General features: G+C 39.8%; 1 protein-coding gene across 1 annotated transcript; it reads right to left on the bottom strand.

Annotated features, from left to right (window-relative positions):
* Window positions 1–5,326: 5,326 nt before the first annotated feature.
* On the bottom strand, window positions 5,327–21,780 carry LOC101860284 (dual specificity mitogen-activated protein kinase kinase 7). The gene is made up of 13 exons (XM_005108794.2): window positions 21,602–21,780; window positions 16,026–16,176; window positions 15,388–15,454; window positions 14,812–14,925; window positions 13,729–13,848; window positions 12,616–12,723; window positions 11,642–11,693; window positions 10,032–10,159; window positions 9,335–9,415; window positions 8,143–8,279; window positions 7,497–7,542; window positions 6,958–7,059; window positions 5,327–6,046 (listed from the first exon to the last, which is right to left on the bottom strand). Exons 1-12 carry the CDS (start codon window positions 21,738–21,740, stop codon window positions 6,961–6,963), a joined length of 1,242 nt encoding a protein of 413 aa, XP_005108851.1. The 5' UTR covers window positions 21,741–21,780; the 3' UTR covers window positions 5,327–6,046; window positions 6,958–6,960.
* Window positions 21,781–23,907: the final 2,127 nt, after the last annotated feature.

Below are 23,907 nucleotides of genomic sequence, written 5' to 3'. Positions count from 1 at the left end.
TTAAAGAGTATCTCGGTCAATTTGTTGGAATGTTGTATCCCTTTCAGCCCGGGTTCCCCTCACAGGCAAGGTTGAAAGCCAGCTTACTAAATGGTCAGAATTTAAAAACAATTTTTGAATAAAAGTTGAAATTTGGCGCTTCACAAACAAAAAGATGAAGTTGGTATCCCCTAAATACTACCATTTCAATACGGTAAAGCATCATAAAATGCATTCGAATCAAACAGGACAACATGCTTCATGGACTGTATATGATTGCAGTTTGTCTTTTTAATCTTTAGACGGGCCGTGTTAAGGTGTTTGAGATTTTCAGTTTCACTACAGCTTCTCTTTCTCTGTTGGATTTTGCCACGTCTTGGCAAAGGCAAAGGTGTAAAGTCATCCGTGAGCCGTAGTTCATAAAGGAAGGTTCCACAAGGACGATTATTACAATACTCGAAGATTGGTGACAGTAGCATCACCTGCACGCTTTCCGGGTTTTATAATAGACTCGGGTACACCAGTCTCTGTAGTTGGAGAAGAACATCTGAACAATCTGTTCTGATCTGTTCATTCAGGCATTTCAGACGTACCACTGTTTCCACCAGTTGTGTTGATAGATAAAATAGTTTTGCACACTCTGTTCCTTCCTTTACTGCTCTGTCGGCGGTATTCCTTGGAAGCCTGTCTTCTGGAAACAGGTGATGCTTCTGTTGTTCTTTCTTTAATTTGTGCGGGTGTCACGGACGGTTTTACAACTAACTTTTCCTACCACCATGCCATATTCCAATTCGTGTGTATTTTCCCTATTATTTCATCTGCCACCTCTTGACATCTTAGATGACTTGCCTTGCACAAACATCTTGAACCCAAACTTTGAGATCTCCTTTTTCCTTGGGTATGTTCATCAGCATGGACGGCTGAGTATCGTTCAACAGACTTACACGGTATGCACCGTCAATGTTGAGGTTTAGTAGGGATACACGGGTTGCTCATTTGATGATTGCACGCATTTCCATTGGTTATTGTGTCCCTAAAACAAAACAGAACATGCTTTGTGGTTCTTCTTTTTTCCGTTAGTGTTTTACGGCGCTCGCAACTGCATGAGATCATATGACCGCGCAGGACACATTAAACTTTTTTCAGTTGGTAGGAAATTTTTTAATTTTGCCCAGGTGGCGGCCGAAGCCTACTCTTATCGATTATAGACCACTATGGGATCTTTAACGTGCGCAACTTGAAAGACAACAGTAAGAAAGAGCCAAGGAGTAGCAGTAGAAAGGCTGCAGAAAGAGTCAGGAGCCCAGAGGAGGGGGCAAAGGAGGTGGGGAGGCAGAAAGTGGAGACAAAAGCAGACAACAGAACATTGCTAGAGAGCAGGAAAGGAGGTGAAAGGAGACAATTTTAGAGAAGAAAATGTTTCCCGTCGCTCCCCGGATTCGAACCCGGGACCTTTGAATGAAAGGCGAGCACCTTAGCCTCTAGGCCACGAGAGCCGCTTTAGAAAAGATTGCAAGAGATACAAAGATCAACCAGCCCCTTCTCCCCCCCCCCCCCCCCATTTGATACACTTAATGAAAACAACCAGGTGGTTGGTTGGCGGGTGCTCTGCTTCTTCTTTCCTATCAAACGTCTATCGTCTTTCTGTATCTCTCCTCCTTCTTTTTTTGTGTTTGTTACTCTCTTGTACTCTAATCTCCGGCACTTTTATGACCTTATTGTGCTGCAAGTGCAGTAAAAGTCTCACTAAAACTAAAACTTACTTAATTAAAAAACCAACAACCAAGCCGAAAGCTACTACTACATTAGCATGTATATGTGGTGGTATAGCGGTGTGGTGCTTCGTCACCGTATGCAGTAAAGGCGAGTTCAGTTCCCAAATGAGGAGACTTTATTCTCCATCAGTCTGTCTGCTGGGACATTATAATTATTATATCCCTCTCAGACTGGGTTGTTTTTAGTTTTAGTAGAGGTTTTGTGGCACTCGAAACTGCATATAAGGCTATCCCCGTGGTTTTATGCACCCCGCATAATTTATCAAAATTTGAACATTTTTTTTCCATAATTTCTGATTATTTTCCTTTATCTGTTTATCATTCTTTGTTAACATTAAAAGAACCGCATAATTTCACATTTTGGGCTCAGTTTGCATAATTTCATATTTTTTCTTGCATAAAACGACGAGGACAGATACGGTCTTATGAGCGCCACAAGATTAGAGGTGTTACAAGAGAGTAACAGGCATAAAAAAGAAAGAGGAGAGATATCGATGATAGATGTTTGATAGGAAAGAAGAAGCAAACCGCACCAGAGCACCCGCGAACCACCTACAGGCTGGGTTGGCCCTGTTTTAATTTGTGTCGATATTAAGTAATTGGCCCTGATCTAAATTGTGCATATTAAGTTCAGTATCTCAATCAGTCAGTCTGCTGGGATATTATTATTTCCTTTCACACTGGGTCGGCCCCGTTCTTATTTGTGTCCATGAGAGCTTAAAACATTTACAATTTCAAAAATATGTACAAGTATAATTTTGCTATATATATCAAATCAACTTCTCGTACACCGATTACGATAGGGTCTACTAATGGACTTCTGCAGGTCCCACATTGTCTTCACTTTAGGGGAAGAAATTACAAACTGGTAGAAGCTTTTTAAAAAAGTTTTAGTGAGAGTTTTATGGCAGTTGCAACACAATAAGGTCATATGAGCGCCAGAAGATTAGAGGTGTTACAAGAGAGAAACAAACACAAAACAGAAGGAGGGGAGATAAAGACGATAGATGTTTAATAGGAAAGAAGGAACAAACCACACCAGAGCACCTGCCAACCACCCACACATTGTCTTCACTTTCGGGAAAGAAGTGACATACATACTGGTACTGGTAGCAGTATACAGTCCCGCCAGCCCCAATAGATGTCTCAAAACTACAAAAAGAACTAAGTAAGAACCACAGGCCTGTTTTTGTGTAGAACATTTTTTTTTTAACTTTCAAATCAACATACAACAACACATCATAAAGGCCTTATATCAAACCATACAAACATTTATATTCCAAACCTGATGACAAACAAACGCACAAAGTGAAAAGAAACCTGTCAGCAGATTCAGACAAAGAGAATCCAAAGCTAATTCTGTCCCCGCATAATTTAAAGCAAAATTTGATTATTTTTTGCATCATCATTGCCTTTCTCACCCTGCATCAGGGTATAGGAGTATAGGCCACGGACAAACACCCCCCCACTTTTCTCTATCCTGGGCTAGCCTCTTGATGTTATTCCATGTCTTCCCACTTTTCTGTACATCGATTTCTGTGATTATTCTCCAAGTTCCATGAGGTCTTCCCCTTGACCTCTTGCCCTGTGGGTTCCAATCCAAAACTTTCCAAAACTTTCTTTGTTATGCAATTTTTTGCATAATTTCTGATTATTTTCCCTTAATCATTCTTTGTTTAAATTAACAGAAAATAGCATAATTTCACATTTTTTGGGCTCCGTTTGCATAATTTCAGAATTTTTTTTGCATAAAACCGTGGGGACAGCTATTTCATACAACAGCCTTCAGGAAACCATTCAGAAAGAGTGACAAACAACAACCAGAAATCAGTCGCATAAAAGAACTCAAAAAAGTGAAAGCCATTCCATGCATGCCTCATGATACTCATCAACAAATCATCCCCCCCCAAAAAAAGTAGTCATGACAAACGAACGAAAACCAAAAGCGGTGATAGTGATAATAATAATAATCAACACTGAAAACAGGAAATGGGTTGAAAGCACTCGCATCGCAGAACAAACTGAGAACATCCACATCCAAAGCATAACAGACAAGTGTTTCTCTCTCACAAAACTTTCACTCTCACCCACTCACACACCGCAAGTAAACAATGCGGAAAAAAAAGCAATTTATTAAGGTGGCATTTTGAATAAAGTACAACAAGAAACAGTTTTTTTAACTTCTCGAAGCCACTGACAATTCAGAATGGGTGACCGAAGGAAAATGTCGCCTGAAGACCCTGGCGTAGAATCCCCCAAGAAAGGAAAAGCAGACACCTGCTGGTCACCCCTAGCCCTAAGCCTTTATCAAAAATAAAGAAATTGCCAGTTACAACCATTTTATAATGCAACTCTAATCATCAAATACGTAAACCTTTTTAACTTCCCGCCCCTCCACCCATCCCCTCCCCGAAAACTTTGCAAAAACAATACACCTGTAAACCTAATAACCCCACCACTGAAAACTTTGCAAAACTGAGTAAAAAAAAGACAACCCTTTAAAAATTAGATAACAACAGCATTTGAATGTAAACACAATCATTGTCAATATAATACAACTACACAAATGTACAACAAGCTTCCGTACTGAGATTTTCTGCTGCAAACCAGCCTCAGGAGATGACGACTTGTGTACCTTCAGTAGAGAAAGCCAAAAAGTGCATTGTGTTTTTTTTAAAAAAAAGGTTTTCCCCATCTGTACAAAATTATATGTGTCACAACATGGTGGAATCAGGCGCTCGTCAATTTTTAGGCATATGGAGTTATTGGTATCATCTTAAAGTTAAAGCCTGCCCATTTGTCCTGCTTTTGATGAAAAAAATATCCTGTTGTTTTGGATACAAGTCAAGATATTGGTGATTGAAGGAGGTGCGGGTCACCTAGTTTCAGAAGTAAAGTTAGCGAGAAAATGGCTGCAAAAAGTTTTGTTTTTTCCAAGGCTTGAGAGTCCCTGGAAACCTAAAACTTACATCTGTTATGCCTTTAATCGTCATTTTTCAATAAAAATCCACACAGAAATGTATACTTTAATGGGCATGAAAGGTGTGGAGCCAAAAAATATAAAGTCGCTAAAAATTCCCAAACCTGCATAAAACATGCCAGTTTCTTCAGTTCCATTGTTTTGATGAGCGCCTGATTTCCCCACACTGCCTCACAGATTGGGGTGGCTCGTCAGGTTTTTGCCTAAAGGAGACCACAGACCCTCCTCCTAGTGCTGCTGACTAGTTGTCTCTTTTCAGGGATGAAAACTGATCAGTCCAACAAAATTTACTGAAAGTCAGAGAGAGAGAGAGAGAGAGAGAGAGAGAGAGAGAGAGAGAGAGAGAGAGAGAGAGAGAGAGAAGGGGTGTCGGGAGGAGGGCTGATAAAGAGAGACAGGGAGAACGGGAGATAGAGAAAGATAAAGAGACAGGAACAGAGAGAGAAAGAGAAAGAAGGAAAGAGTGAGAGAGAGAAGCACTTTCCGCGAAGAGAAAGGAGACAGGACATCAGGTCCCACTTACAGAAAATGACGGAGCAAATCAAAACTACAGATTTCCGTAAATTTACGGAAAATTTCCATCCCTGAGGCATTTTTTTTTACCGTCAGTACGTCCACCTCGACACCTCATTTTAACAACTTGGGGAACTCTGACATTACAGAACAGTTACAGAGTTCGGCGTATGACGCTTGAAGAACATCAACCCCTCAGCTTACGAGGCAACTCACCACATCCTGACCACAACTTTCGGCGTAAGTGATTAGCGCAGCGCAACACAGCACAGCACTCGCCCCTAGCGCTTTTTATTTTTTTACAATCACCTCCTTCTGCCACAAAGGGCCAACAAGGCTTTCTAGTCTAGTCAGAAGAGCGTGAAGGGAGAAGCTCATTTAGCATTCTTCATTAGTAAAAAAATCAATGTGCTCCAAACACAGAATGAAAGAAAATACGGCCATCATCACCCCACATTTCTTCTCCCAATAACGCACTCCATGAGGCGGCAAAGGGAACCACCGCACCCTCAGAGAACCCACATCATCCGGCCGACATGGGTTTTTTTAAACCAAAATGAGCTGCATTTGAACTTCTGACCCTTGTTCCGATTGAGATAAAGAGAGGAGAATTAACCCGAAGAGAGAGAGACAGAGAGAGAGAGAGAGAGAGAGAAAGAGAGAGAGAAGTGGCAGCGAGCCCTTCATGAAACTCTCCTGATGCCTAGCATGGCACCACCTCTCCCCCCACTCCCCCTTGCCCTCCCTCCTCCCTTCCCCTGTTATGCTGGCTTGAAGGAACAGCTTAGATGTCTCACACCTGCAAAGAGAGAAAATAATAATAATAATAATAATAATAATAATAAATCACATTTATATAGCGCTCAATCCCGATTTAAGCTCACAGGCTCTGAGCGCTTTACAATACAATATAATGTACAACAGTAACATAAAACGTGTTTTGATTAATAGAAAATCACTCCAAATATTCATCTTATTAATTTTAAATCAGAAAAGAGTTCAGCCGACATCTGAATGAATCAAGAGATTTGATCTCTCTTAAAGTGAAAGAAAACCGTTACAAGTTGTAAATAATTTAGGTCAAAATTTATACGTTAAGTCATGTGGCAATGAAACGGTCTTTCGTAATAATTTAAATTCGTAAGGCCTACGTCAATGGGTGAATTTGACAGCGACAATGTTCCCAAATCATGGAATGGAAGCAGCAATTATTTGATGATGTAGACGCTCCATTAGGAATTAATCTTTTACTACTATGTACATCATCTTTATCAAACTCAAGCCAAACAAAAGGGAGAAAATTTGCAGAATGGATACCAATGTGGTCAGTCTCCAAGAATCGGTGCCCATCATTTTGACATAGCGAGGCGTGCTGAGAAAATGAGTTACTTCTCGCAATCCACAAATGGAGATCTATATTGGCCAAAAATCAACACTAGAGTCAAAATTTTAAAATTTTGTATTGATGCCAGATTCTTTAAGTATATCATGCCTTTCATTATTTCATATTTATGAATTGTAAAAACTTCACCTATAAGCTTGATGTATAGACCTATTTCCAAAGGGCTCAAATCCGAGAAGTAACTCATTTTGGCAGCACACTTATCATATCTGTACCTGTGTGATCGAGCAAAGAATTATCCAAGGAATCAAAGTAAAAATTGAAAAAGTCACAACATCAATCTTTTGTCAAGGAGGACTAGAAGCTACCTGTCATGAAGGTCTGTTCATTTCCATGAGTCGAGATACATCAGCAAACCAGGCAGCAATATCAACATGTTCAGACTCCGACTTCTTGATTAAGGGATGTTCCTGTGAACGGGGCCATAAATGATGTTTGGTTTTAGAAAGAGAGTTAAACATCATTTGCAATACATTTAGGTCATATAAGTGCTGAAGATTTAATAAAGAGTACAAAAGTGGGAAGGAAAGGTGAAAAAGAGAGAGCGATATAGAGATTGAAGCAGAGAGAGAGAGAGAGAAAGGGAGAGGGAGGGAGAGGGGGGGAGAGAGAGAGAGAGAGAGAGAGAGAGAGAGAGAGAGAGAGAGAGAGAGAGAGAGAGAGAGAGAGAGAGAGAGGGAGAGGGAGAGAGAGAGAGAGAGAGAGAGAGAGAGAGAGAGAGAGAAGGAGAGGGAGAGAGAGAAATAGAGAGAGAGTCAACATTCCTGATGAGATCAACAGAGATCGTCACTGTCACAAATACTATATCGAGTGGGCGTGGCACTATAACAATTAGACGTGTACTCACGAGTAGCTTCTTGTATTTTGGTCGTCTCTTGCAATCTTTTGTTAAGCTGTTGGAGAGACAGAAAAATAAACCATATAAACTGGAGATTATGTGAATTCCTCCACTAGCTCTCAGATTGTAAAAAGTTCAAATCTCACAACCCATTCCACACTATTTAACACTTTGCCATCATATTTTGGGGAAAATCCAAAGAAACTGGGTGGTAAACATCGCCAATCGGCAAGATGTGGCGGCAAAGTGTTAAGATAATTTGTCAGGCAAACTGCCACAAAATCTCCATGTAAATGCCAACCCACACTGTGTAGGACACTTCACTGCTGGAAAAAGATAGACATCCGATAGAATATCTCTCTCTACCCTTTGATCTCTTAACCTGCAGATTCCAAACTCTCCAGGAAGCAACCACACAAACAACGATCGACTGTAAACAGAGACACCTGCAGTAATAATAATAACAGATAGCATTTGTATAGCGCAAATCCCCGCTCAACAGCAATCTCTATGCGCTTCACAATCTACACGATTATTATCCCAGCAGACATGAGAGCATTCTGAAACAACCGTAAACTTCCTGGGAAACATACAGTGCAAGCAGCCATTTATAGGCACAAAAAAACATGAACATACTGACAAGATGTAGACGTACCAGTCTTTGACAAAGGAGCGCAGCTCGTCTGTGAACTCGGGGCCCAGCTGTGGGGGCTCCTCCTGCAACACCTTCGTCAGGACCTCAAAGTCCGTCTTGCAATTTTTGTAAGGAAACTCTCCCGTCGCCAACTCCACCTGTAGCGGAAGAAAAACAGCAGCAATATAAAAAGTGTTTCTTTAGTTTTACAGTTTTAGGAAGTGTTTTACGGCACTTGCAACACGTTTAGGTCAGTAGGAGAAAACTCGTGGGGTTAGCAAACAGCAGGAGATCTTCAGAGGAAGAACCCCCTTCAGGCAGGTGTTTCGGCCCTAACTACCCGACACTCTTACGCTTGGGGGCCTGACCACACTCAAGTCATGACTCGTAAGTGCTCTCCTGGGGTTTTTCTAATATGAGTATTGAAGATTAGAGTAGAGGGTCAATTACTTTGTTGTTGTATTTTATCACTTCTGTTTGTTTGAGTAAAAGAAAAAATTAAATAAAAAAGCAAACCGAAACATAATAATAATTGTCAATTTAGTGCAGGGAATGAAGATTTTAGTTTTAGTAAGTTTTACGGCACTTGCAACAGAATTAGGTTATGAGTGGCAAAGATTAGAGGTGTTACAAGCTGTGTTTAACTCACTCGCTGCCAGAACTGAAGTGTTTCCGACAAAATCAATAAGATGGGGTACTGCCATTATCAGAGCCCTCGGTTTCCAGTTTTCTTTATTTTCTACAATTACCCCCATGTTTCTTGGTGATGGTCTTACAGAGTAGGTAACTGCTATCCTTTAGGAGTCGGTTGAGCATTGTTTGAGTTACGTCCCTTGATAACTGAATAAATTCCCCTGTCTTAGAGGATTTTTTTCTGATATTACCAGGGTTGCCAGCAGGCTCTGACCAAAAGACCTTGAACATTTTTTTGGTATAAAATTCTATGCGGTACGCGCAGTATTTCATTAAAATTAGATAAGATATTAACATGTGCCAAAATATTTATTACATAGCCCTAGGCCTATTAGAAAAACCTAAATATTAAAAAAATATCACTCAATAATAACTGCATTCATTATATTGATGTGTGTAATGGACGGGGGAAGGTCTTGCTGTAAAGAAATTACTTTCTCCTCTAAGAGAAGGATTTTAAAAAGCCGGAAAACTGGCAACTCTGTATTACGACTTATTACGTATATTATGCAAGCTTTACCAATGATATTCCGAGACTCCACACGTCTGCTCTGATGTCGTAATCTGGCCGAGTTGGGTCCGGAGGCTCAATACGTTCAGGCTGAAGAACAAAAATCACTGTATCAGTCGACTGTACATTCATCATTTCCACCATGCATACACAATTTTCACACCACACAAATTCACTCCTTTTAACTAAACTCTTTGGACTTGACCACAACACTAATCCTTATTTAATTCTAATGTTTGTAAAAAAAAAGTGTCCCTACAAACCAAATTTTTAAAAGAATTGTTTAAAAAAAAAAAAAGACTCACAAAAACAATATTCATCAGACTAAATTTTATGATGCAAATTCATAAGGTGGAGAACTACAGAACTTAAAAAAAAAAAAAGAAAGTATATATTTCAAATTCTTGTGCTCCACTCCAATGCCACACAATAAAAAATCCAACCTAAAAAAGCACTGAAAAAATTTAACTTTTAAAGAGATATTCAAGAACCAGAAAAGAACTAGATTTACTACAACAACAACAACAAAAAAGAGAGAAAGAAAAAAACAACAACATTTTTTTATCAATCAAAATGGTTTTGCACCGTAACAGATGTTCTGAAAGCAGTATACATGCTACACTTTTGCCTTGGCAGTTGACATAGAGGAAGTAGATTGACATTGCGCTAGTAAAGATTAACAGAACAAATTTTAAAATGCACTTACAGCCATATATGCTGCGCATCCTGCACTTCGTGTCTTGGCCTTGGAATCAACCAGTCGCCCACTGATGCCAAAGTCACACAGCTTCACGTTGCCTTTGTCGTCGAGCAAAATATTGGACGGCTTCACATCTGAGGAGTGGAAATTTTTTTTTATAGTAGAGTGTTTTACGGCGCTCGCAACTGCATAAGGTCATATGAGCGCCAAGGGGTGGGTATCAACAGAGAAGTCTTTACAGGGAATCAGACTTAGACTGCTCACCTCTCTAGCTTCAACAGCACAAGGTCTGCTTCGACTATCAAGGCACCCCAAAATAGCAGGTCACAAGGGAGTGACAAACATACAAAAGAAGTAGAGGAAAATGACAATAGTAAGGATCAGGAAAGAAAAAACAGCAGTTCCCTGCTGTAGATCAGGCACAGTTATGAGCGTGACATGAGTCAGCCCATTTACAATTCTGCTATGCTTGAACGAGATATGTCCCCCCTTTGGAAATGGCCTAAAGACACTTCAGTCAGTGGCACTGCCCCGGGGGGGTGGAAGATTAGAGGTGTTACAAGAGAGTAACAAACATAAAAAAGAAGGAGGAGAGATAAAGATAAAGACGATAGTCGTTTGATAGGAAAGAAGGAACAAACCATACCAGAGCACCCGCCAACCAGCCACAGTCTAAAGGTACACATGATGATAATAATCATAACAATAATACAGTTGAACCTGCTAACTTAGACAATTAACTGCACAGGCCACCACTCCCTACTCCTCTTGTTGTTTTTTAAAATTTTTAATGGGGGTTTATATTATGACACTGTTCAAGACGTCCACCTGTCTAAGACAACCATGTCTCTTAGTTTAGTTTTAGTTTTAGAAGAGGTTTTACGGCGCTTGCAACTGCATTTAAGGTCATATGAGCGTCAGAAGATTAGAAGTGTTACAAGAGAGTAACAAACATAAAAAAGAAGAAGGGGAGATAATTATTTATTTATTATAGTAGAGAGTTTTACGGCACTCGCAACTGCATAAGGTCATATGAGCGCCAAGGGGTGGGTGTCAACAGAGAAGTCTTTACAGGGAATCAGACTTACTCTGCCCACCTCTCTAGCTTCAACAGCACAAGGTCTGCTTCAACTATCAAGGCACTCCGGAAATAGCAGGTCACAAGAGAGTGATAAACATACAAAAGAAGTAGAGGAAATGAGAATAGTAAGGATTAGGAAAGAAAAAGCAGCAGTTCCCTGTTGTAGATCAGGCACAGTTATGAGCGTGACATGAATCAGCCCATTTTTTACTGCACTTGAACGAGAAATGTCCCCCCTTTGGGAATGGCCTAAAGACACTACAGTCAGTGGCACTGCCCCGGGGGGGGGGGGGGGGGGGGGGGGGGGGTGAAGGGGAGATAAGGACAACAGATATTTGATAGGAAAGAAGAAGCAACCCACACCAGAGCACCCGCCAACCACCCACGACCATGTCTCTGCTCGACAATAGGTGACTGTCCTGGGACAATTTCGACAGTTAAATGTATTTATTATATGTTTGTATACATATGCAACCAAATGTACATCATTACATATTTTTATTTCTAGTTATGAAGACAACTGGGCCAGACTTACCTCTGTGTATAACACCATGCCTTTCCTTGAGGTAGTGCAAAGCATTCACTGTCTGTAGAAACGACACAAAATATGTTGCATTAGTCCTCTAATGCCCCTTGGTTCACATGTGAACCCCATGAAGAGTTAATGCCTAAAGGGTTATACCAACTTTTTAAAAAGGGGGTTGGGGTTGGGGGGGGACTTCATATTGTCTCATAACAACAATGTTGACAATCACAATTTCCATATAAAAAGTTAACCTCTTTTTCAAAACAATACACAACTATCATTGTTTTTTTTAGTAGAGGTTTTACAACGCTCACAACTGCATACGGTCACATGAGCGCCAGAAGATTAGAGGGATTACAAGAGAGTAACAAACATAAGAAAGAAGAAGCGGAGATAAGGACGATAGATGTTTGACAGGAAAGAAGAACCAAACCACACCAGAGCACTCGCCAACCACCCACTCAAAACTATCATCATCAATCACCAATCAATGGACATAAAAGCAATAGCCGACATTACAGAAGCAACACAACAGCAGCACAATAAATGTAAGTAAGCAAATTTCCCCTCTACAACAAGCCATTAACCCCTTCTAGCCCCATGCGCATATTTTTTCAGCAGCACTTGCACTTCCCACCATCCCAAGAGCGTAATATTCTCAGTTCTGTTTTAGGGGACCGAGTTTACGCATTTTTCTAAATGGCAGTGAACCTGATTTAACTTAAACTTTCATATTTGTTAATTTACCTTTAATCACTGCTGTAGGTTATTGTCTAAACCTCCTTACAAAGATACTATGTCACTTTTTTAGAAAGCATGGCTCTTTTTCTGAAATTCTGCTCTATTGGCTGGGACTGGGATTAGAGAGTACGCAAAAATAGCTCGGACTGAAAGAGTTAAGAAAACTTTTTGACAACCGTTAAAGAAAAACAACTCTCAGCTTTCAAATGACTGTTTTAAAAAAAAAAAAGCTAGGAGCTTACCGCCACAACAATTTTCCCGAGTATGTTCTCCGGCACCGGTCGGCGAGTTCTCTTGAGCAGTTTGTCCAGACAGGTTGCCATCAGCTCCATGCAGATCCAGACTTCACTCTGTGGGAACGACAGACAGACAGACAGGGATCTTTAGGAACAGTTTTGTTAAACTTTGCCATCACAAGGCTTGTAAAGCAAAAACTCTTGCCATCAAAGGCAAAGGCATTTTGGGGAAAATCCCAAAAAACTGGGTGGTAAACATCGCCGATCGGCGAGATGAGGCGGCAAAGTGTTTAAAGAGTTTTATTGCACTTGCCGTCTACAGAAAAATTGGGACTTTAATAACTCATAATAATACAGATCAGTTCTTGCTCCGTATTTGTACTACAGGATGCAGCACTTTGAGGTCATTCAAAAAGGAGAAAAGTTTTAGTTTTAGTAGAAGTTTTACGGCGCTCGCAACTGCATTAGGTCATATGAGCACCAGAAGATTAGAGGTGTTACAAGAGAGTAACAAACATACAAAAGAAGAAGGGGAGATAAGGATGATAGATGTTTGATAGGAAAGAAGAAGCAAACCACACCAGAGCACCTGCCAACCACCCACAATAGCTATTTGATAGGAAGGAAGGAGAAAAAAATCCTGAGGAAGCCTCAAAATAAGCATAAAAGCAACTGTGTTTGTCAATAGTATAGCGCACATACTCCTTATCATCTCAATAAACAAAGCATACTATTTAAACATTAAGTATTATTTTTATTTTTTTTTCCCCAGTAGGAAATAAAAAGGCAGATAAGATTTAGAAAAACAATTTTTTAAAACCTTGCCACAACACAGGAACAAAAATTACTAGATATCAAGACGTTGGCTCGGGATACGCAAACGTGGAGAGAGTTTTAGTTTAATTTAGTAGGAGTTTAATGGCGCTCGCAACTGCAAAAGGTCATATGAGCGCCAGAAGATTAGAAAGAGAGTAACAAACATAAAAAAAAAGAAGGGGAGATAAGGACGATAGTTGTTTGATAGGAAAGAAGTGCAAACCACATCAGAGCACCCGCCAATCAGGGTAAGAAAGGCACTGATGGTGAGAGGGCACAGATATAGGTTTTGATCAGGCTGACCTTTGTGATGAAGGTGCCGATGCACTGGACGATGTAGGGACAGTCGTGGCTCTTGATGACCACGTCCAGGTCCATGATGATTCTTTTGTTCTCCTCTTTGTTGCCTGAACGGCGCATTTGCTGGGGAGAAAAAAAAGGAGAAACATGACGAAAATTTAAAAAATAAACAAACAATGAGTACAACATTGTCTGAAGGAGCATGCAGTGGTGTCCAAAAGAACACTCAGACTTAACATCTAAATTAACCCCCCCAAAGATGAGAAGCAACTCAAAAGATATTAATCTAGATTAAAGAGATACTTTACTTTTCCGATCCAGTGGCCAACAGGGTTCTAGCCCTTCGGCCTGTCGATATGGCAAAGAATTTACAGGCTCAATTAAAGAGATGTAACAAGATTTTTAATCAGAACACAATGTATTGCATACATGTGTGTGGCTATTTTACTTGTAATACAGTGCTCAGAGTCTGTGTTCTCTAATCGAATGTAAAAAAATAAAATGTCATAAATTATTATCTATTAAGCAATTTGTCATACTATTTCAAAAAATCAACATCATAGTGACTTGCTAATGGAAAAATAAAATGTTCAACTTAACTGGCTGCACCCAACAGAGAAAGAAACCCAAAACTAGTAAAGTAAAACAACATCTGAAACAAGTCAGTAGGAAACTTTACCAGTATGCCAGAAAAGGAAACGTGCAAGTCTGAAAGAATACAGATTATTTCTCATCTTTCCCCAACCCCTTCTTGGGAGGGGGGGGGGGCGCAGTGCCCATGCCATATTTCCAAGACATACCACACTCCACGTCTAACACAACCATAACGTAACTCTTTCTCCATTCCTAGCAGCAAAGACTTATTCAACACTTCGAGAACAGCTCAGGGATGCGGAGACAAGAGGCTAATAAAAATAAAACTGAATGATAAAATTTCACTTCTATAATTCACAAGTCAAAATTTGGTTTACAAAAGCGTAAAATATTACATTGTACATTTTAATTCTAAAAAATAGATTTAAAAAACTCAAAACAAATACATTACATATTTTAAAATAAGAATGAGATTCCGTGCATGCTCCTTACCTTGACAGCCATCAGATGATTGGTGGGCTTGTGTCGCATGCGGGTCACCTGACCACACGTGCCGTGACCTAGTTCTCCCTCTGGCTGCAGATCCTCCACATTGCTGAGAATTCTCTGCCATCACCCACAGGGAGTTGGTTGGAAAATTTGAAAAGAAAGAAAAAGTAAGTTTAAAAAAACGCCCTTTTTAAAAAAACAACAACAAAACTTGAACAGCAAAGTTTGCCTACCACAGGAAAATAGCATGTATGTCTTCTCAACACTCAACAACAGTAGGCAATCAAAAAGTCAAATATAAAAATAAAAGTAATAATAAGAATTTTTAAAATTACAGCTGTGTTTGAATAAAGACCAAATTAATCCCTACCGTTTCAAGAAAGCTTTCTGGTAGTTTTAAAATCAATCAAGAAACGAAAAAAACAGCAAAAAGCTGTCTGAAGGGTAAGTTAAATTTTCATGTAGGAATATATATATAACAACAAGTTGCACAATGGGTCAAAGAACCTACAGCTACTATCCCTGAGGTCTAGCAGGGAAACAAAAAAACAACACGGTAATCAGAAAGATCAGACTTACTTGAGATCCAAATGTAAGAATGCCAGACTGTTTCATAATTTCTTCAATCTTTTGATCAGTCTCCGCACTGAAAAAAAGATACAAACTCCAGTTTTACTTTAATTGACAGCAACAAAAACATCTATGAACGCCACATAGAAGAATACAGGTGTTCTCAAGGAAAGAAGGAGCAAACTAAACCAAAGTGCCCGCCAACCATCCATGATCAACATTCTGTCCTGTTAAAGAAGATAAAACTTTAGCGACACAAAAGTGCCTTATGCCAAACTCATGATGTTTTCCTTTTCAATCCACCCAAACGCTTACAACAAACAAAATCAAAATTAAAAGGAGAAGAATTCATACGGATGTGATGTTAAACAAAATTGTAAAAGCAACCGCAAATGAAATCTGAAAACAAACATAAACACACACACAAAAAAAAAGAAAGAAAAAAGAAGGTGCCAACTCACAACTCCCAATTCAGATTGTAATTATTTAACAATACCGTCCTGGGGAACAAGACTGAATTTTTCAATTTGCCATGGAATCATGGATTTTGATCTCTCAAGACGTAAAAGGTCACCTTCAAGATTTCGTAGTAAATTAGTGAGATACAGATACCACAGGAGTACATATTTAACAACAGCAATCATCACCTGTCTGGCACCACTCTGAGCGGAGACCTGGAGGAGCAGTCCAGCTGCATTCCCATGTTCGGTCTGCGTCGGCCTGAGGACGGTGCTGAGCTTGACCGGGCACCATTTGGCATTAGAAAATTGCTCTCGGAGGGTCCCATGCCTGTACCCACTAGATAGAAATAAAGAAACAGAAGGAAAAAGTAAGGATGTTCTTAAGAAACATTAGGGTCTTCTGAGCAAGATGCATCAACTATTTTTTGGGGGGTTTACTTTTCAGTTTCATACCATCCATTCCAAATGGGATTTATCATGGATCAATGTATCTATTGTATGAAAAAATTGTGACAAAAAAAAAAAGGATTTCTTCAAAAAGGAGAGCTTTTATAAATATTTGGGCTACTTACATATTTAAATCGATATCAATTATGGGACCGAGACTCAAAATGATCTGGAGATGGGTAAACAACCCTTTTTCTATTGTGTTTTATAATCTAAAATTCAAACACATCCCTTGCCTTGGCCGCAACTAGCAGACTAGGACGAGACAGTTTCAAAAGGGAATAAGCCATCTTCATCACCTTCCCTCAATTGGGATAAGTAAGTCGGTTAGAGTGTCGGGGTCAGCCAACTTTTTGCTGATTTTCCAGAGTAGCTATTATCTGAGTATTGCTCGGATCACTCCAATCCTTTCCTGACTTACCATTATACTGTTTCTATATCATTTCAATTTGGGGATGGAGCTGAGCTGGTCATCATTTCATCCATCTGAAGATGTTAACCACTGACAGAAGGAATCAAACCTTTAGCTTATAAATATTGACTGAAAGAGAGAAAGAGAGAGAGAGAAAGAGAGATAGAGAGGGGGGGGGGAAGAGAGAGAAAAAGAAGGTTTGGGGGCGGGAGAGAAAGAGAGAGAGGGACAGAAAGGGGGGGGGGGGGAGAAAGAGGGAGAGACAGACCAGACACTGACTAAAATAGAGATGGGGGGGGGGGGGGGGGGGACAGACAGAAAAAGAGAGAGAGAGAGGGTGTGTGTTATCATAATAAGAATAATTGATTCCTGTCATTCTCTCTCTGCGTCGCTTCCCAGGCTGACGCGGTGCAATAGTCATTATTGTACAGTACATATTGTATGACCAGTCCCATCTTCCGAGTCCCACCTTCTGTTTCCAATCTCTCACCTCTTGTGTCCCAGGTACCGTATCCAATTTTCCGTTAATCCCATATCCCGACTTTAATTCGGTAAGGGCGCTTCGTTTTCCTTCATCTCATGGGATGGAACACTTGAAGCTGGCCAAAATATACGTCACTGACTAAAACCTGCTGATTTAAACTAACAGTGGACGCTCCCCTTAAACGAAACTCTTAGAGCCGTGAACGTAGCCTCAACAGCGCCTGCAAACTGCATTCAGGGCGCAGTGAACGTAGCCACTTTATCTTTTAAAAATGAAATATAACTAGATCTACGTCTAGATTTCTAGATCTAGAATGTTAACTGGGCCCCTTTGCAACATATATCTAGATCTAATTCGTAAAAAAAACAACCCACCAATATAGCAATGACAATGAAAAATAAAATTTTCATCCAAATTGCTTAAAAATGGGCTTAAATGAAAATAGAGTAAATTCTAAGAACTATGGTTTTTAAATTTTAAAAATCCATTGATAAATAAAAAAGTTATTGGGATTTTTGTTTGCAAAATGTTAGAGGACCTTCATATAGGAAAAAAATCGCCAAAATGAGGGGACATGTCTTGATGCATTTTGAGGAAAAACTGTTCATAAGTCAGTAATGAATTGGAGCATACGAATGAAACTTGGCATCTTCATGTTGACTTTTAGTGCAGAATCTAGTTCTGCTATCACTTTTTCAATGTCTTTATACTTTAGATCTTGAAGACTGATATTTGCGTGAAATTGTTGAATTGCGTGACATCGTTTTTCAGGGTTGGGTTGATTTAAATCAGTTGATTTTTTAAATTTAAATCAACTTGATTTTTTAAATAAAAATCAGTGATTTAAATAACTTTTTAAAATATTTATTTTTATTCAGTTTTTACACATTTCAACATTCAGAATTCCTTTCCTTGGTTTCATAAAACAGATATAAGGTTTAGTAGACTAATATATTCATGCTTAAAAGTCTGATTTCCTCCCTTTCACTGTAAAATAATACAGATTCAAATTACTTTTTTTCCATAATTGAAATCAGAGCTGGGTTGATTTAAATCAGTTGATTTTTTAAATTTTAATCAACTTGATTTTTAAAATAAAAATCAGTGATTTAAATCACTTTTCAAAAAAATGTATTCAGTTTTTACATATATTTAAACATTCAGAATTCCTTCCCTTGGTTTCATTAAACAATATAAGGTTTAGTAGACTAATATAATCATGCTTAAAAGTCTGCTTTCCCCCCATGTCATTGTAAAATAATACAGTTCTCAATTTCCTTTTTTTTCATAATTGAAAACCAGGGTTGGGTTGATTTAAATCGTGGGTTGATTTAAATCAGGTCGATTTAAATCAGTTGATTTTTAAAAAATTTAAATCAGATCGATTTAAATCAGTTGATTTTTAAAAATTTATATCAACTTGATTTTAAAAATAAAACTCAGTGAAAAAAGTATTCTGTTTTTACATCTTTAAACATTCAGAATTCCTTTCCTTGGTTTTATAAAACAGATGATATAAGGTTTAGTAGACTAAAATAATCATGCTTAACCCTTAAGATTCTGGTCCCTGATAAATGTTTGCCCGATAAGCGCAATCCCGCGCGGCGCTCTACAGCTGGTCCCTGATCAGTCGTCGTCCTGCGCAGGCAACGCATTTCGTTTAGGGCGGGGTCTGCATCTGTGTGCTAAAATGTGTGTGGGTCAGTCTGCTTGTGCCTGTGTGTCCATCTGGAACTTACTGCATTGTTTTGCAAAGCGAGGTGTTGGTAGAGACAACAGAGCGTCGGTTGAGACGTTCATCCAATGAAATATGAGCATTTTGACCCAGTTAAACACTTGAGGGACTCGAAAGGATATTCAGGAAATAGGACTTTCATCTTTCAATGCAAACACCTTTCCTCACTTTTCAAACGATCTAATTCTTACACCAAACGTTGTTTCCTTTTATGTAAATAATCATATTTGGTGGTTTTTGAACCATTGTCCTACCAGAGGGAGAAATTTGAGAGCAACTAAATGAAAAAAATAATCGGAAATTATCCCATTTTTTTCCTCTTTCGAACGATAGCTGATAAGCAGCCAGCTGTTCGCAAGTTCATTCATAATAGGTGTGAAATCTGGAAAACTCTGGAAAAGTTATTCGATTAGGTGTAACTTCCAATCTCAGCGTCTCTGATCAACTGACGAGGAGATAATGGGATTGTTCGTGTGATCGTAACATTTATTCATTGATCGAATCAGTTTGCTGTAAAAGATTAGGTGTTTCCCTGACCTGCCGCGGCACGCTCGCGTGACCGGTGTCTGACCCCGGCGCCCTGCGGCACAAGCTCGCGGGCGACGTAAGTGGGTCATCGATCGATAAGAGCCCTCTTCTGGTTAACCCCGCAGGACTAGAGTTAAAAGTCTGCTTTCCCCCCTGTCACTATAAATAGTAAAATAATACTGTAGATCTATTCAATTTACTCTTTTTTCATAATTGAAATTAGCATTTTCTTTTTCTTTTTAGACAAACACAAGCGCACGCACACACACACACAGTAACAAAAATGCAAGTTTATCTACGCATAATAACCCCTCCCCCCCCTTTCCTTTTAGACTGACATTTTCTTCATTTTTTGTCTGTAGCCATAATTCATTGATATAGATCTAGCAGATTATAAGGCTTTCTAAAATTGCAGTTGCTTAAATTAATCATTTGTTAAAATAAAGACAATGCATTTTGCACTAAAAGAACTTACTTTTAGCCACCAAAAATCCCAAACTGTGTCGACATTTTTTTTAAAATAAAAAAAATCCGAAATTTAAAAAATCACCAACCCTGTCGTTTTTACCGCGACGCGATCACCCCTTCTTAAACTCAGTAAAGCGCTATCGGAAAAACATGCGATGTAGTCATCGCTGACCTATTTAGTTACAGGCAGCCAATCACATGCCGCCTAGCGATCACGCGTCTCTTGCATGCCGGCACCTTGCTTTTGGAATGAGTGATCTAGTTTCCAGCTCTAGTGTTTTATCAATGGATGGGTGGTTAAAGAAGACATGTGGGGGGCTTGTGTGGTTGGCGATCAACCCGCAGCTCCGCTTAGTTTTCGAACCGCAGAGGAAATTCCCACAAACGCGGCAATATCTCTGGTTCTAGTAATCGTTCGGGATTGTACGCTGGCATGTCGTTAGTTTAACCTTTCCTCTGATTGGTTGCCGAGTTTCATTTATTTTCGTCAAGGAGTTTTCCCGTAACTATACTTAGAAGAGAGTCACTTCTGATTCCAAGAGGCCCAAAAATTACCCCTCGCGCGGAGGCCGATTTCCGGCCCAAGGCGCAGCGGGCGATTGGCATTGCTAACCAATAACTCAAAAAGTGAAAAGGTAATTTAGATCTATATATGTCTAGTGATGGTTTGCACTGCAAATGAAGTTTATTCTTTCATTTCATTAGTGTAGCGTAGCAGCAGACTAAACAAGAAAAGAGGTTCGATGAGACTGAGAGCCTGGACTTGAAACCGGTCCATAATAGAAGTGGCTATCCTCACCCGGAGTGAGAATAAAAATACGATCGACTTCTCACCCCGGGTGAGACTTGCCAGCGTTGGCTATTCTCACCCGGTGTGAAACAAGACTAAGACCTGTTTTTCCTAGTTTCGGAATACTGTTTATCGGTGTGGATGATCAAATTGACAAAAGCAAAGAAAAAATGACGTTATAGCACAAAAGTAAGCTATCTCTACAAAGATGCTAATAGGCTATTTAACTTTTCGAATCGAGCCGAACTGCGCGAGTCGCCATTTTGTTTTGTCCGGAAGCTCTTGTGCTACTCCTCTCTCTTTCTTTCTCTCTCTCTCCACTGCCCACAGACAAAATTGCAACACTTTTAGGCTAACAGTAGTAACACAAGAGTGATGGAACGTTTGTTCACGGCACAGAATTCTATAATTCTGTCATCACAGTGTGGAATACTGTGGTTCAGGGTGAACGCTACACTGGTTGGCCTAGGCTATAACGGTGAAGGCACACCGGGCCGGGTGGGAATAGCCAATAGGCTCGCCTGTGGTATTCTCACGATAGATGTGGCCGTCCATAATAAATGTAAAATTAATGCCAATTAGTTGTGACGACAGGTGTAGTGTAACAAACAAAACATTCATTCATCCTGAGACCTGAGAGCTGAAGAATTACCTGAGAATGAGCCATACAACTAAAAGAACTGACTTTAGACTGAGACTAGTCTAGATCTAGATTCTAGATCTAGAGTAGACTGATAAGAGAGTGAGACGAGTTTTATGGTTGTGTAGTGACAGTAGTACAGTGTCCGTGAGTGAAAGAAGTGAGAGGCACAAACTTTCCGAGAAAGTAGCAGTAGAAAGTGAAAAGAGCTCTTGCTGATTATCATAGCATAATCCGGAACAAAGCAGAGTTCCTTACACATTCTGGGTCGCCTTGGACTAGGGGATCCTGTTTCAGCATTACGGTTATTCCTGTCTGCATCATGAGAGCGGTTCTCAGCTAGTAAACGTCTTTGCAGTTCATCAATTTTGTTTAGAAGGAACTGAGAAGAAGACATCTTGAATCTGAGAGGTGTCACATGACATACAAAACATGAAAAAGCCTCAGCTTCGTACAAAGGGTGTCACATTCAATATAAATAACAAATATTAGTTAAGACAAACAAAACTACTTTTCTCATTCTATATCCAACTGATTCATTTAATTCTGTTTTAGTTGAATCTAGTACGTTCGAGTCTGGTTTCGAAACTATAGAAACTGATTGTTGTCCATATCAAAGACTTGCGATGTAACTCTCACGCTCTCACTGCTCACTCCCTCTTTCTGTCTCTGTCTCGAACACTCTCGAAAGAGTTGTTAATTGAGCCTTGAGGCCCGGAACCCGCAATGCTAAGCCTGAATCTCCCCGCCTCTGTGTGTGCGGAGTCCGCCGCTAATATTATATACTATCAATAAATAACCAATCTTTAGAGCCCACAACGTTTGCTTTGATTTCCTATTTCTGCCAGCTTGTTCGCTATCTACGATTTCTTGACCAGTCTATTAAATTGTTCTGTCAGTCACAGCGCGTTGATAATTTTGTAATAAGAAAATTGTAGTGCCGTCCAGTCAGTTCAGTTGCACTATAATATAAGTTTGTGAGACCTTCGAAGTGTGTGTGCGTGTGGGGGTGGGGGGTGGGGGTGGTATGGGGTGTCTGTAAATTCTATGCATTCTTTTTTTTTTACCCTACCGTCTCACACTAAATACTAATATGTCCATTTTCTCTTAAATATTGATGAGCAGAAAACATATTATCGGCACCGCATTTCCGACTCAAATTAATAGACAATTCAACTAAAGTACATTATCACACTAAGGTTAATTAATTGTGTATTATTTTCCACGGATAAGGGGATTTCAGGGGGCCATCCACTAGGGATTTCAGGGGGCCATCCCTCCCCCCCCCCCCCCCCCAAGTAAAAATGAATCTAGAATTACAGCGGCCATATTGATGTTTTCTGTAAGGTTTGAATTTATTTTTTTAAAATGATTTACAACAGTTTTAGTTGTGTTATCTGCAGCAAAAAGCACTGCAGTTTGACCATCAAGAAATGCATCTGTGTGTGAGAGTGGAAGTAAAAATTTACCGTATTAACATTATAATTACTGAACTCGACTGTTTATCATAAACATATCTGACCCCTGGATTTATCGTAAGCATACCTCTGACTTTATCGCTAATGTATGCCTCATGTAGGCCCAATATATATATGCCATGAATAAAGATAAAAAAACAAAAATTAAAAAAAAGCCAACCAACAAACAAACAAACTCCATAACAACCACAACAACAGCAAACAAACAAACAGGCAAAACATTTTTTTGAAGTTAGAAATAAGGCAAAGCGAAAAAGACCCACAAAAACTAAAAATGAAAAGAAAGTAAAGAGGGAGACATAATTGATGCTTTCTGCTGCTGCTTGAGTTCGAGATCGCTCTATAGACGTATTCAAGGGGGCTCTCGAGTTGCTTAAATTAGAGGGCGTGTTCATTCAAGGTCCCAGAGTTCGAATCCGGGAAGCAACAGAACAATTTTCTTCTCTAAAATTGTCTCCTTTTACCTCCTTTCCTGCTCTCAAGCAATGTTCTGCCGTCTGCTTTCGTCTCCACTTTCTGCCCCCACCTTCTTTTGCCCCCCCCCCCCTCCTCCCCCGGGCCCTGACTCTTTCTGCAGCCTTAATTACTGCTACTCCTTGGCTCATTCTTACTGTTGTCTTTCAGCCACATCCCTGCTCTTCTGGTAGGAAAGAGCTACACCCTGCTTTCTTGGATAAAAGCGAAAAATCTCGGAGGGCCCGTTTGCAAGTTGCGCACGTTAGAGATCCCATGGTGGTCTAAAATCGCTAAGAGTAGACTTCGGCCGCTACCTGGGCAAAATTCAAAATTTCCTACCAATGAAAAATGTTTAATGTGTCCCCCGCGCTCATATGGCCTAGTTATGTTATGCAGTTGCGAACGCCGTACGCCCTCCCCCCCCCCCCCCCCCCCCCCCCGAAAAAAGACGTTTTCATGAGGCCACAAATTCGCCAGTTTTGTGTGAGACAAATTGGTGAATTAGTTGTTGTCTAAAATCTAGTTTTTCTTTTGCTCGTCAGACAGCTTAACGGAAGCAATTTTTTAAATAGGTTCTATTGTTCTATGAAATTTTAAAGGAAATAATCAGGCCTGTTATAAGTGGGTGGT

The sequence above is a fragment of the Aplysia californica genome, unplaced genomic scaffold (assembly GCF_000002075.1).
Source record: "Aplysia californica isolate F4 #8 unplaced genomic scaffold, AplCal3.0 scaffold00721, whole genome shotgun sequence".
NCBI lineage: Eukaryota > Metazoa > Mollusca > Gastropoda > Aplysiida > Aplysiidae > Aplysia > Aplysia californica.
This window is presented reverse-complemented; position numbering and strand designations above follow the sequence as displayed.